At 50.5% G+C, this 14,361-nt stretch overlaps 1 protein-coding gene across 4 annotated transcripts in view; it reads left to right on the forward strand.

Moving 5' to 3' along the window:
* Positions 1–14,361, forward strand: part of Pde4a (phosphodiesterase 4A) — a 63,373-nt gene that overhangs the window by 23,713 nt on the left and 25,299 nt on the right. The window contains exon 1 of one of the 4 annotated variants that reach the window (XM_029481684.1): positions 7,647–7,843. The exons of 2 other annotated variants lie outside the window; for them this stretch is intronic. In XM_029481684.1, coding sequence (XP_029337544.1) covers positions 7,647–7,843 — 197 coding nt within the window. Of the gene's footprint in view, positions 1–7,646; positions 7,844–10,250; positions 10,702–14,361 lie in introns of those variants that run through there. One more of the 4 variants, XM_021171447.2, reaches the window with a different exon arrangement.

Genomic DNA, 14,361 nt, shown 5'->3' on the forward strand with positions numbered 1-14,361 from the left:
TTATTTATTTATTTATTTATTTATTTATTTATTTATTATATGTAAGTACACTGTAGCTGTCTTCAGACACTCCAGAAGAGGGAGTCAGATCTCATTCCGGATGGTTGTGAGCCACCGTGTGGTTGCTGGGATTTGAACTCTGGACCTTCGGAAGAGCAGGCGGGTGCTCTTACCCACTGAGCCATCTCTCCAGCCCCCTCACCAGTTCTTAACTGAAAGTACAGTGCTTTCACAGAAGGAGCCAGGTTCAGCACCTATGTTACAGGCTCACAATGGCCTGTGACTGCAGCCTCAGGAGATCAGCCGCGTCTTTTAACTTCTGTGGGTACCTACACTTGCCTTGCGTATACACACACACCCGTGAGCACACAATACATATCGGGTTTTTTTTTTCAAGATTTATGTATTTTATTTATATGAATACACTGTAGCTGTCTTCAAACAGACCAGAAGAGGGCATCTTATCCCATTACAGGTGGTTATGAGCCACCGTGTGATCACTGAGACTTGAACTCAAGACCTCTGAAAGAGCAGTCAGTGCTCTTAACCTCTGAGCCACCTCTCTACACCCCCACAATACATAGCTTTAAAAATAAAAATGTTTTGTTTGTTTTTAGAGACAGTTTTTGTGTGTAGCCCAGGCTGTCCTGGATCTCTCTGTAAACCAGGCTGGCCACAAACTGAGGGATCTGCTTGCCTCTGCCTCTGCCTCTGCTGGGATTAAAAGTGTACACTACTACACCCAGCAAGAATAAAATGAATTTTTAAAAAAGATTTATTCATATTATTATATGTAAGTACACTGTAGCTGTCTTNAGACACNCCAGAAGAGGGCTTCAGATCTCATTACAGATGGTTGTGAGCCACTATGTGGTTGCTGGGATTTGAACTCAAGGCCTTTGGAAGAGCAGTCAGTGCTCTTAACTGCTGAGCCATCTCTCCAGCCCCTAAAGTGAATTTTTTAAAAAATTTTATTTATAGAAATCTAGCTCTAGGACATTGTATTACTCAGAGTTCTGTAGAGTCATAGAACCTATGGAATGACTCTCTCTCTGTCTCTCTGTCTTTCTATATGTATGTGCGTTCTCATATGGATACGTGTGTGTGTGTACATATAATATACACATACATATGTATACATATATACACACACATATGTACACATATGTATACATTATACACACACACATACATATATGTAAAGGGCATTTACTAGAATGACTTACAGGCTGTGGTCCTGCTAACCCAATGATGGGCAGCTGTGAATGGAAAGTCCAAGAATCTAGTATTTGTTCAGTCCACAAGGCAGGATGTCTCATCTGATCTTCAATGTATGCTGGAATCCCAACAAACTGGGCTCTAGTGCCAATGAAGGAATGGATATACTACCAGGGCGAGGGCAAGCAGGCAAAGGGCAAACGCTTCCTGTTCTATGTCCTTATATAGGCTTCCAGCAGAAGCTGTGGCCCAGGTTAAAGGCGTCTTCCCACCTCAAGATCCAAACTACAGGTGTGCCCTCCATTTCTGGATGGTGGTTCATTCCAGGCATAGTCAAGTTCGCAACCAAGAGTCCCCGCCACAGGGTCTGAGGACATGGAGCATCACTTAATGGTACTGGCTACTCTTAGGATCTAGATTTAGTTCCTAGCACCCACATAGTAGCTCACTACTGTTCCAGAGGATCTGGCAGCCTCTCTGGGCACTAGTCATCAACAGACATACATACTCGCAAGCAAAACTCCTGTAGATAACCAATAAAAATTCAGCTCTGTTCCTTCCAGGTTAGGTAACCCTGTCCAAATGACAGGTCCTTTCTGGCCTGTGGTTTCTGTATCTCTGAAATGGTCCTAGTAAGAACCTCACCACTGGCTCTCTTCTAGCCTGTGGTGCACACCTTTAATCCCAGCACTTGGGAGGCAGAGGCAGGCAGATCTCTGAGTTCAAGACCAGCATGGTCTACAGAGCAATTTCCAGGACAGCCAGGGCTACACAAAGGAACCCTGTCTTGAAAAACAAAAACTAAATTAAACAAACAAAACCCACTACCAAGGGCGTTCTAAACAATACAATGAAACTGAAGCTGGCACTGGAGGGACTTTAGCCAGTCAATGGGCAGGAGCATGCTGATTCCCCATTTGTCTGAGACTTTCCTGGGTCCTGATGGTTGAGGCCTTCATCTTAAAGCAACTAGGGTAGGAATTCTCAAACCTGAGGTCTGTCTTCTTGCTTTTTAGGAGACTGTGGCCAAGGCTGTAGGCACTTTAGCTGTAATAAGCAGAGCTGTCATGTGCTACTGACATCTAGTGGGTAAGACAAAAGACATTGTGGTGGCCACACATAGGACAGCCTCCCAGAACAAAGGTCACTTAATCCCCCAGAGTCAACATGGCCAATGGTGGGAAGCCCCAAGTTTGCGGCAAAGTGACACCACCTCTGGGGTCAGGGGAAACTGCTTCTTTCTAGGGATTTTTCTATGCAGTTAAAAAAATTAAGTTCATTTTTATTTTTTATTTATTTTACCATACTGGGATGAAACCCAGGGCCTGAAACATGCTTGGCACATGCTCTGCCTCGGAGTGATACTCCCAGGGCAGCATCACTGTGAGAGTGGACTGCAGGACACCGTGTCACCACTGCACCGTATGACATTCCAGTTGCTTCTCCAGGGCACCATGGTTTACACACACACTCAATAAAATCCTCTCAGACCAGAAAAAAAAATGAAAATTTGTATGTATGACACATGTATGGGAGTTTTGCCTCCACGTGTGTTTTATGCCATGTGTTTGCAGAGCTGGAAGAGTCCAGAATTGGGCATCAGATCCCCTGGTACTGGAGTTAAAGATTGTGTACCAGTTTGTGGATGCTGAGAATCAAGCCTAGGTCCTCTGGAAGAGCAGCCAGTGCTCTTAACTTCTTAATCAACTCTCCAGCAACCCCTAACCTGACTTTTTTTTTTTTTTAATTTACATTCATTTACTTATTTTGGGATGAGGGGAAATGAACCTTGATTTCCTTGGGGAAGCTTTGGGGAGTCAGTTCTCCCCTTCCATCACATAGGCTCGAAAGATTGGCTCATATTCAATGCCTTCATCTGCTGAATATTTCCATGTCACGCCCCTGTCCCCCAAAACCCCCTCCACTCTTTACCTGAGTCAGAGTCTCCACATATAGACCAGGCTTGCTTTTTTGTTTTGTTTGTTTTGTTTTGTTTTTCGAGACAGGGTTTCTCTGAATAGCCCTGGCTGTCCTGGAACTCACTTTGTAGACCAGGCTGGCCTCAAACTCAGAAATTTGCTTGCCTCTGCCTCCCAAGTGCTGGGATTAAAGGCGTGTGCCACCACGCCCGGCTCAGGCTTGTTTTAAACCCTGATTCCAAATACTTGGATGACAGGTGCACACCAACACATCCAACTCCAAATGCATTTAAAAAACAAATCTTGGGCAATAGGGATGGCTCAGCAGGTAAAGGCACTTGCTGTAACTATAGACAACCTGAGTTTGGTCCCGGGGTAGATGCGGTACCTCCTGTGGTAGAAGGAGAGAACAGACTATGGAGGTTGGCCCGTGACTTCACACATGAACCTAGAGACACACTAGATCAATGAATAAACATTTCAAGAATTAAAAATAAAAGCAAGAGCTGGAGAAGTGGCTAAGAGGTAAGTTAAGAGTACCTGCTGCTCTTGCAGAGGACTTTGTATTTATGACACGTGTATGTATGACACATGTATGAGAGTTTTGCCTCCACATGTGTTTTATGCCATGAGTTTTGTTCTGTTCCCAACTCCCACATCTGGCAGCTCACAACTGCCTGTAACTCCAGCGCCAGGGGATCTGACACCAGGCATCCGACAACCACCACACACAGCACATAAACATAACAAATAAGTTAAAAAGTAAAAGATTGATTTGCTTGTTTGTTTGTTTGTTTATTTATTTATGTCTTTGTCCAGACAGGGTTTCTCTGTGTAGCCTCAGCTGTCCTGGAACTTGCTTTGTAGACCAAGCTGGCCTCAGACTCACAGAGATCCACTTGCCTTGGATTAAGAGTGCTGGATTAAGAATGTACCGCCATGATGGAGAGATGGCTCGGTGGTTAAGAGCACTGACTGCTCTTACAAAGGTCCTGAGTTCAAATCCCAGCAACCACATGGTGGCTCACAACCATCTGTAATGGGATCTGATGCCCCCTTCTGGGGTGTCTGAAGACAGCTATAGTGTACTCATATACATAAAATAAATAAAAATAAAATAAAATAAAAAAGGACCTGAATTTGACTCTCAGCATCTGTGACATGACTCACAGCCACCTGTCATTCTAGCTCCCAGCAGAGCCCCTTCAGGCACATACTTACGAGTGGTTAGCTAGCCATGGCGGTACTTTTTTTTTTTAATTCATTAATTTATTATATGTAAATACACTGTAGCTGTCCTCAGACACACCAGAAGAGGGTGTGAGGTCTCATTACAGGTGGTTGTGAGCCACCATGTGGTTGCTGGGATTTGAACTCAGGACCTTCAGAAGAGCAGTCAGTGCTCTTACCATCTCTCCAGCCCCTTTAATAATTTTGTTGTTGTTTTTGTTTATTTGTTTGTTTTCCAGACAGGGTTTCTCTGTGAGCCCTGGCTGTCCTGGAACTCACTCTGTAGACCAGGCTGGCCTCGAGCTCAGAAATTTGCCTGCCTCTGTCTCCCAAGTGCTGGGATTAAAGGCGTGTGCTACCATGCCCAGCTTGTTTTTTGTTTTTTGTTTTTTTAAAAAGCTCTGGTTGGGGCTGGTGAGATGGCTCAGTGGGTAAGAGCACCCGACTGCTCTTCCAAAGGTCCAGAGTTCAAATCCCAGCAACCACATGGAGGCTAACAACCATCTGTAACGAGATCTGGCGCCCTCTTCTGGAGTGTCTGAAGACAGCTACAGTGTACTTACATATAATAAATAAATCTTTAAAAAAAAAAAAAAAAAAAAAAAAAAGCTCTGGTTGGCCCTGAACTTGCTATGTAGACCAGGCTGGTCTCAAACTCACAGCTCCATCTGCCTTTACATCCCCAGTGCTGGGATGGAAGCCACCATGCCTGCCTTTGTGACTGTATTCTTTGTGTGCACCGGTTACTGTGGAGGCACACACATTTGACAGTGCTCTGTGGAGATGAGAAAATAATTCCTTGGAGTCTGTCGTCATCTTCTATCATACAGGTCCTGGAGACGGACCTTAGTCAGTCCGGCTTGGCAGCAAGCTCCAGTGAGCCGTCTGGGCAGCTCTCGTGTGTTTGGGACAGGCTGGATGCACGGGGAATGGCTGTCATGGTCCCTATGTCATTGTCCCCAGCATGCACGCTATGAAACATTTCCTCAGGTAATAACGTCTTTGGCTATTGAGTTAGTCCACTTACATCTAGACATCCCTGAAGCTTCTGGACCATGTAGCCCAGGCTGGCCTTGAACTCACTAAGTAGTATTATGATCCTCTGAGTCCACCTGTGGAGCATTGGAATAGCACTGGGTGTTGTGCTGGGGAGGTTACCCAGGGCTGTGTGGGGACTAAGCAAGCACTCCACCTGCCGCCCAGCATTAGTCCTGAGTCAGGTGTATTTATTGTACTTACTTTACAGTTGGGCATACTGAGGCTATGTGAAAGTGATTTGGCAAGTCAAGGGGATTGATAGTAACCTTAGGCTCAAGTTTAGCCCATATGTCTCTGGGCGCCGTGGTACTAGTGCCAATAACTCTGGACAGAAAGGTGTTTCTCCCAAGCGCATCCTCAGAGTCTGTGCCCCTTTCTGATCTAGAGCAACCTTCTTCCGTGATGAGGCGTACATGCCAGTCTTGCCAGCATCCGAGAGAACTAGGCAGCCTCTGAGCTGCTGGCAGATGGGGGTGGAGGGGGTGGCGTTAAGCCACTGGCTGGCTGTGTTCAAGTCTTCCCATCTCTGACTGCTTTTCTTGTTACTAGAAGGACTGTCCTGGTCCCCACTGGGTCATAGTGGTCACCTCTTGGATCCCAGGTGGTCACCCTCTGTGGTCTACTGGGCCTGCCTCTCTAGGCAAGATGTGTTCTTGGGGTTACCTCATGAACTGTGATGGGGGGGGGGCAGTCTCAAAATAGGATGGGGAAGAATTGATGGTGTCTCAGACTTGTATAGACTCTGCTCATTCTCTTTCTCTCCCCTCCCTACGCAACCCCCCCTCCCCCCAGCACAGGGTCTCACTATGTAGCCCAGGCTGGTCTGGAACTCCTTGTGTAGACCAGGCCTCTGTCTCCAGAGCTGAGATTAAAGGCAGAGCCTTCATGCCTGGGGGTCCTGGGGCTCTATAGAGGCAGAAAGAATAGCACCGGTGTGGCTCAGTTGACAGTGTATGAGGCCTGGGCTCCATCCCTAGCACTGACTACACTGGGCATGGTGTCTCACACCTGTGACCCCAGCACTGGAGGGGATGGCAGCAGGGGGACCAGAAGCTTACATTCAGACTGCCACAGAGCAAGACTGCCCAGGTCATCGGCCTGGGCTGCAGGAGACTGCTTAGAGAAACAGACAGACAGGAATGATCTGTCCTAATGTCAGGGATATCAGGAGAGCTACAGGCTGCACTCTGAGGCATTCCCAAGGGGGCAGATGTATCAGATTATGTCCTAAAATCTGGGAGTGGAGCCAGTGAAAGGGCTCAGTGGGTAAGGACGATTGCTGCCAAGTCTCCTGTGCTCTGACTGATCCCTGGGACCCACATGTGGAAGGAGAAAATCAGCTGCCTTCTGACCTCCACGTGTGCACTGTGCCTTGCATGCATGTACACAAGGGGAGTGCACACACATGATCATAAATCATATAAGGCAAGGATTCAAGTCCTGCACCGGCCTAAGAGCGGTGGACTAGCCTACGGACACCGTTGGCTTTAGGGTTTGTCAGCAGTTTGGTAGTATCTCCATGGTTTGCTCACATGCCTTGTGTCCAGAGATATGCCCAAGCTTATTGAGGGGGTCTCAGCACTTGTGGGGGACATCCTAGGGTGCTGTGGAGCCACTGCAGGGTGGAGGGACATGAGGCAATGTGGGGACATTTCTTGCCATGTGTGTGAAGGACTGTAGGACATGGGGGATCCACACTGGCTTGTAGACATTGCCTTTGCCAGTGGGAGATGGGCCCAGGGTCTGTGTACGCTGTAAGAGTTTTGTAAAGTCTGAGCAGCAATTCATGGTGGCACGCACACACCTTAATCCCAGGATTTGCAAGGCAGAAGCAGGTAGATCTCTGAGTCTGAGGCTGCTCTGACTCATGGGGTGTTCCAGGCCAGCCAGAACTCACAGTGAGACTCCGTTTTACCCTGACCCCCCCCCCCCATAAGTAGGAAATTAAAAAATCAATCTGAGAAGCTGTGTGTCAGTCAGTGGCCTTGGTGACTGAAGAACCCCCTAGGGCTCTCAGAACATCACGGGGATTTGTGGATGCCCTCGAGATTCCTGGTGTACCCTGGTCTTTGGGAGTGCGATGACTCAGAAAGCAATGACATCTAGGGGTCTGTGGCTACTTCCAGCAGCGTGTATTGGAGGCAGGCAGTTGGGCTTCCTGAGGTCTGAGGCTCCTCGGCCGGGCTCCGCCCCGAGGGCGGCCCGAGCACAGCCGGAAGGGCCGAGGCGGGCGGGAGGCGCATGGCGCGGAGGGGCTGGGGTCGCATCCCCGAGCCGCGCGCGGCGGCCTTCCCGGAGGCGGTGGCCGAGGACGACGCGTTCCTACCCGGGCCCCCCACAGTGTCCGCGTTCCTCAGCAGCACAACGCCAATGCCCTACAGACGCCTGCGGCTCTTCCGAGGCAGTGTACAGGACTGGGGCCGCCAGGCATGGGCCGGGTGAGTGCGAACCTCTCAGGACACGGGTTCGAGGCCATACTGCGCTCTCCAGCAAGGCCGTCTGTGGGGCTCCGGGACGGGGCTGCGGCTTACTTGCTGCAGCCTCCCTTTTTTCGTCTTCCGTTTGAGGTAGAGATAAAAATCATCCTGCCCTCTAACGTTGCTGTGGAGAAACCTGATAGGGCATGCAGTAGGTGCTCAATAAATGCAGGGTCTCCCTCACTTCCTGTGCTTACATGAAGCTGTGGTTGTGCTTTGGGGGACTTGAGGCCTATTCAGCATCCATTATAACCCCAAGACCTGTGTTCTTTTCTTTTTTTTAGGGGCTGGGGAGATGGCTCAGAGGTTAAGAGCACTTGCTGAGGTTCAGTTCCCAATACCACATCACACACAGAGGACTCACAACCACCATTACCTCCAGCTATGCAGAACCAATGCCCTGTATTTAAAGGCGCGTTCACTCATGCACACATACATAAGCATAAATACAAGGGTTGCGGGGGAAATTTTTTTTTTCAAGACAGGGTTTCTCTGTATAGCCCTGGCTGTCCTGGAACTCACTCTGTAGATCAGGCTGGCCTCAAATTCAGAAATCCGCCTGCCTCTGCCTCCCAAGTCCTGGGATTAAAGGCATGCGCCACTACTGCCTGCCAAGATCTATTTTTTTTAAAGTTATGTGCTCTTATGTGTGTGTGTGCACATGTTCTTGTGCCTATGGAGGCCAGAAGAACATTGCCAGGTCCCCCAGAGCTGGAGTTCTCGGCAGCTGTGAGCCACCCGGTGTGGATGCTGGGATCCGTACTCAGTCTGAACTGCTCAGCTCTGGCTTGGAATTAACTGTACACCAGGCTGGCCCTGAACTCCAGGAGCTCTGCCTGTCTGCCTCTGCCTCTCCAGTGCTGGGATTAAAGGTGTGAATCACCATACCTAGTTTCTTTCTTTCTCTCTCTCTCTTTCTTTCTTTCTTTTTTAAATTATTTTTAAAATTTTTGTGGGTTAGCTTTTTTTTTGGTTTGTTTGGTTTTTGGAGACAGGGTTTCTCTGTGTAGCCCTGGCTGTCCTGGAACTCACTCTGTAGACCAGGTTGGCCTCGAACTCAGAAATCCACCTGCCTCTGCCTCCCGAGTGCTGGGATTAAAGGTGTGCGCCACCACGCCCGGCTGTGGGCTAGCTTTTTGTTTTTACTTTAAATCATTACTTTTTATGTGTGTGAATGTTTTGCCTGAATGTGTGTCTGTGCGCCATGTGGGTGCCTGGTGCTTCTGGAGGCCACGAGGGCTTGGGGTCCCCTGGAGATCCCTGTGAGCCATCATAGGGGAATTAGTGGGAATTGAATTCCAGGCTGGCTGGAGAAACAGCCTGTACTTGTACCTACAGAGCCATCTCTCCAGATGGGGTTCTGTGTTTTGGATTTTGTTTTGAGACACAGTCTCATGTAACCCAGGCTAACCTCCGGCTTGCAGTATAGCCAAGGGTGGTCTTGAACTTCTGATCCTCCTGCGGCTACCTCCTGAGTGCTTAGGATCATAGTCATGGCGCACCAGGCAGGCGCTGGCCAGATCCTTTGTGTGTGTGACAGGTGCTCTACTATCTGAGCTGTGTGCTCAGCCCTGAGGCAAGGTCCCACTCTGCAGCCCAGGCTGTCCCAACCTAGAGCAAGAGTGCTTGGGTCACAGGCCTGAGCTGACACCTGGGAACAAGTTTGTGTTGCGTTCCACCAGCTTTTAACAGCCTGTGAAATGACATGATGTTGCCTTATGGGGGTGGGTGTGACTCCGTGTTCCTCTACGCCCCAGCTCGGTCTCCTGGCTTGTCACTCAGTCCCTCCCAGGGTCTTTGGTAGTGATACCACCTTATGGCAGGGAGGCATGGATAGTTGCCTAGTCAGACTGTGGATGGGCTGTGGGGACAGAAAGCCTCAGGAAGCGGCCTAGAAACCACATCCGGTGTGCCTTCCAAACATCCCTTTCTCCTGGAGACTGAACTTTGTGGTAGCCTGGAGGTGGGCCCAGGTTGTTGCTGGGTCTCCTCCCTGTAGCTGGGCCTATTCTCCACATATACTTGTTTAGAACAGATGCTGTTGGGACTCACCCTGGGCACTGGGCGGGGGAAAGGAGAGTAGAAGTTTGGCCTTTAGGATACGGCAAGGTGTGGGGGACACAAATGTCCCTTGGGTTTGATTCTGTGCCTGTCTCACTTTTTGTCCCTCCACTCCTCAGCTCTGCCTCACAGTATATGTCACCCAGTCCCTCCCTAGGGTCTTGATCACCTAGCCTTGCACTCCGCCCTCTGGGGTGCATCTGGTTCCCCCACAGGCACACGGTGGCGATCTGAGACTTGGAGGTGGCACAGCTCGACGTCAGGCTTGGGAGGAGTGGAAGGCGGGGCCGGGGCAGAGGGAAGGGCCGCAGGCTGGGAGCCAGGGAAACCAGAGCCCCGGGTGTCCCCAAGGCCCGGGTGGGACCGGCGGGAAGTGGGCGCTCAGTTTCACAGGGCTCTTCTGCAAGAGGGAGTCAGGCGCTGCGGACATTCGCGTGAGGAGGACACAGGCACCGGGTACTCGCGTCCCGTGGGGGACCACAAGGGTGGTGCCAGGGGCTAGGACGCGACAAGTGTGGAGGCGGTGCCTGCGATTGCTGGCACCTCGGGCCTGGCGTGCAGCGCCGCACACCCTCCCGTGCAGCAGCTGGTCCCCAATGCCGGCCCCGACGGCGCTTGGCTCTCATGCGCTCCAGTGCAGCACCCCGGGCCCGGCCCCGACCCCCAGCCTTGGCATTGCCCCTAGGACCGGAGTCATTGACCCATTTCTCCTTCAGCGAGGAGGACACTCTTCGACACCCTCCGGGCAGATGTGTCAGGTGGGTGGCCTGCAGCCAGTTGCCTTACTTTGTGACCTGAAGGTGCTCTTGCCTGTTTGTGGGAAGAGGACTCTTCCCAGAGTAGCCACCCTTTGGGGAATCCCCTAAATAGCTTCCCACAGCTAGCAAGGGATCCTGCCCCCTGCCCTAACCTTAATAATGTGGGGGTGCCTGCTAATGGAAGGGCTCCAGAACTGGGTGCTAATTTCCACTTCAACCTGTCTATACAAAGTTAGGGTTCCTTGGGCCTTTCTGTTCCTCTCAAGCTGAGTATTTAGCACTCTCCCTGGCAGCAAATATGGGTGTCCAGCCTGTCACCTGGGCTCCATTCCCAAGCCACTGGCCAAGAGCCAGGCCTTACATGGTTTCTCCGATCCCTACCCCCACCCCACCCCTAGCTGGGGCAGTTAGACTGAAAGCCAAGCCCTGGTGTGTGGGGGAGGTGCCTGAGAGTGCCCTAGGGGCATTTTGAGTTGGGTGGGTAGAACTTTGCCAGGAAGTGACCTTTAAGTTTTCTGGACTTAAGACGTCTCTCTTCCCTGCCCCACTGCACAATCTGGTCAGAAACCCTGATGGACACAGACATACCGTTTCCAGCAAAAACACACAGGGCCACACCCACAGATGGGTTAAGCTAGGTCACCTAGTGTTTGCTATTCTAGACTTTACCAGGGTCTCCAGGTTAGTCAAGGCACTGGGAGAACCCGCAGGTGACCTCTGACCAGAACAAGTGATCACAGATGTTAACAGTTTCGGGACACCCTGGTATACACCTTCCCTTTCCCAGGAAGACACTGTCACCAAAATACGCCCCCCCCCCCCCCCCCCCCCACCTGATAACCACTGGGGTCAAAGACAGCAGTGTCTGTGCAAGGTCTCATGAGGCCACAGGAAGAGGAAAACAGACACCTGGGCAGTGGGGACACCTGGCCCTCCCCATCCTGTGTAGTTCTGTCTGTCAGGTATGGACACATAGGTTCTCTGCCCCAGACCTTTACAGGTGGCAAGACTTGACATCCAGTCTGACAAACAGCAATGACACTGGCACCATGAGCCCGCCTGGCCAACACATGCCAGAGCCGGCACTCAACCTCCGCGTGACCTTCACAGAGCAAACCAGGCCTTTCTACAGAGGCTTCCTGGCACCTCCTCTGAGGCAAGCAGGTGGAGAAGGGCAAGGAGCCTGGGAGACAGCAGGCTTGTCTTCTGTTCTCTGCTCCCAGAATGCAGAGCCTAGCAGCCCCAAGTTCAAAGCCACCCTAACCAAGTTATCCAGTGTTTTGTTTGTTTGTTAAGCCAAGCGGGCCTCTGATTTGCTGTGTAGCTGAGGATGGCCTTGAACAGGTGACCTTGTCCTTACTTCCTGGGGTGCTGGGATGGCAAGCATGCACCACCATGCCTGTTGGTGCTAGGATGGAACCCAGGGCTCTGTACGTGCCAGGCAGTGCCTTACCAACTGACTGCAGCCCAGACCCATACATCTCTCACCTCATGGTCAGTTTCCTTGCCTGGAAAGTGGGGAGCTAATGCATGTGTGAGCCTGTGCCTCCCAACATGGGGCACACTCAGTGGCATTTGTCTTTGTGTCCTTATCCGTCATTACATTCTTTCATTATCTGGCACGAGGCAGAGGTCGCTGGACCACTTTCTTTTTTTTTTTTTTTTTTGGTTTTTTTCGAGTCAGGGTTTCTCTGTATAGTCCTGGCTGTCCTGGAACTCACTTTGTAGACCAGGCTGGCCTCGAACTCAGAAATCTGGCTGGACCACTTTCCGATGCTCATTCTCTCTCTCTGCTGTGTGAGTCCCTGGAATACTGAACCTTTTCTTGCTGAGAGCCGCATCACTGGCGAAAGCTCGTTTATGGGGCTAGGGAGACCCAGGACTCCTGTCTTCACCAGTCTGCTGCTGGTGATGCAGACACAGCCCCTCCTGCTTACGTGACCAAGACTTTACTGGCTTCGTTGTCTCTTGAGGTTGCAATGAGAGTCTAGAGCAGGTCATTTTAGCCCTGCTGTCTGGGTGGGGGTTGTAGTGCCGACATCTTGTCTTCTCTCAGTATAGTTTGTGACTTTGCCTCCTGTTGAGACGTCTGTGGCTGACTTTGGGCCACCCCAAAGCTAGCGACAAACAGGAGGGACAGGGGTCTTTTTAAGTGTGTGTATATGAGCGTGTGTATAGCAGAATGCACGGAGAGGTTAGTGGGCCTCTTGTGGGAGTCACCTCCCGTCTTCCACAGTGTGAATCCCAAGGATCAGGCTGAGGGCGTTATGGTTGACTGCAGGCTAAGGTTACCTGACCCGGACTTCAGCTCAACAGCCCAGTCCTGTCCCCTGTGCCTGCGCTCAGCTCAGGGGACATTCGGGCCTGAAGCACAAACAACAGGACCCGAGGGACCATCTGCTTACCGTGCAGGCCCCTGTGCTCCCTCCCGCTGACGCGCACTGCTTCCCTAGGGGGCGGGCAGATTTGCCACCAGGATGCCAGCTAAAAGACCTCTCAGGGTCTGTGTGGGTCCCATTCTCCCTAAACTGTAGCCTACGTTCCTGTGCCTCTGGAGGGCCAAGGGAGGGGTCCTCAGTGGGAGCCTCAAACTGCACAAGTCCTGGAAAGACAGGCTGTGGCCATCAGGCAGCAGGTGATAATTCTCTGCTTCAGTTTTCATGTCCTTGGGAATTTTAACAGGACCCACCTCAAGAAACAGTGGCAGAAATAAATGGGTCAGTATGTCAAAGCATTACAACAGAAGCAGGCAGACAGGATATGAGGAGTAGTGTGGGCCAGATCGCTCAGTGGGTAGACACGCCTGCCACTAAGCCCGACTGTGAGTTCTGTCCCAGGGGCTCACTGGGTAAGAGCGGTTCTTGCGAATCCTCAGCTCTCCATGCCATGGCACGGACACATTCTCTCATACACAATAAACAGACAAGTAAAATGTAATCATTCTTTTAAATGGAAGTCAGTTCCATGTTTAGGCTAGAGTCCCATGCCCGAGACATGAAGGCCAACGTGCTAAATCTAAAAATCCAGTCTGAAATCAGAACCAGTGGCGGGGGAAATGAAGCTGAGAGAGGAAGTCACTTAAAGATGCCCTTGGCACAGCGGGTGCTCACTGAGCACTGCCATTGTCACTAGAGGCCAGAGTTCACCTGCATAGACCAGACTGGCGACCAAACTGACCTCTAACCACACAGACACCCCACTCTGCTTCCCAATTGCTGAGACTAAGGCAGCCAGCACTTTTTATTTATTTTTTTTTTATTTTAATTTATTTTGGGTTTTTGTTGTTGTTTGTTTTTTTTGAGACAGGGTTTCTCTGTATAGCTCTGGCTGTCCTAGAACTCACTCTGTAGACCAGGCTGGCCTGGAACTCAGAAATCCGCCTGCCCCTGCCTCCCAAGTGCTGGGATTAAAGGCGTGCGCCACCACCGCCCGGCTAAGAGCTGACTTTCTCATGTTGTTCTCCGAACACACGGGCCGTGGTATACACTCACATGTGTGCACCCATGCACACAAACAAATAAATAGACATGCTCACCATTCTTTCACGGAGTATACTATTCCAGGGTCTGAATTTGTTAAAATATATCAATTCATCAGTTGCTGGGTGGTTTTGGTTATTTTGGTTTTGGTAATTGACAGCTATTATGAACATTTTTGTCA

This window comes from Mus caroli, chromosome 9 (genome assembly GCF_900094665.2).
Source record: "Mus caroli chromosome 9, CAROLI_EIJ_v1.1, whole genome shotgun sequence".
In the NCBI taxonomy this organism is placed as follows: Eukaryota; Metazoa; Chordata; class Mammalia; order Rodentia; family Muridae; genus Mus; species Mus caroli.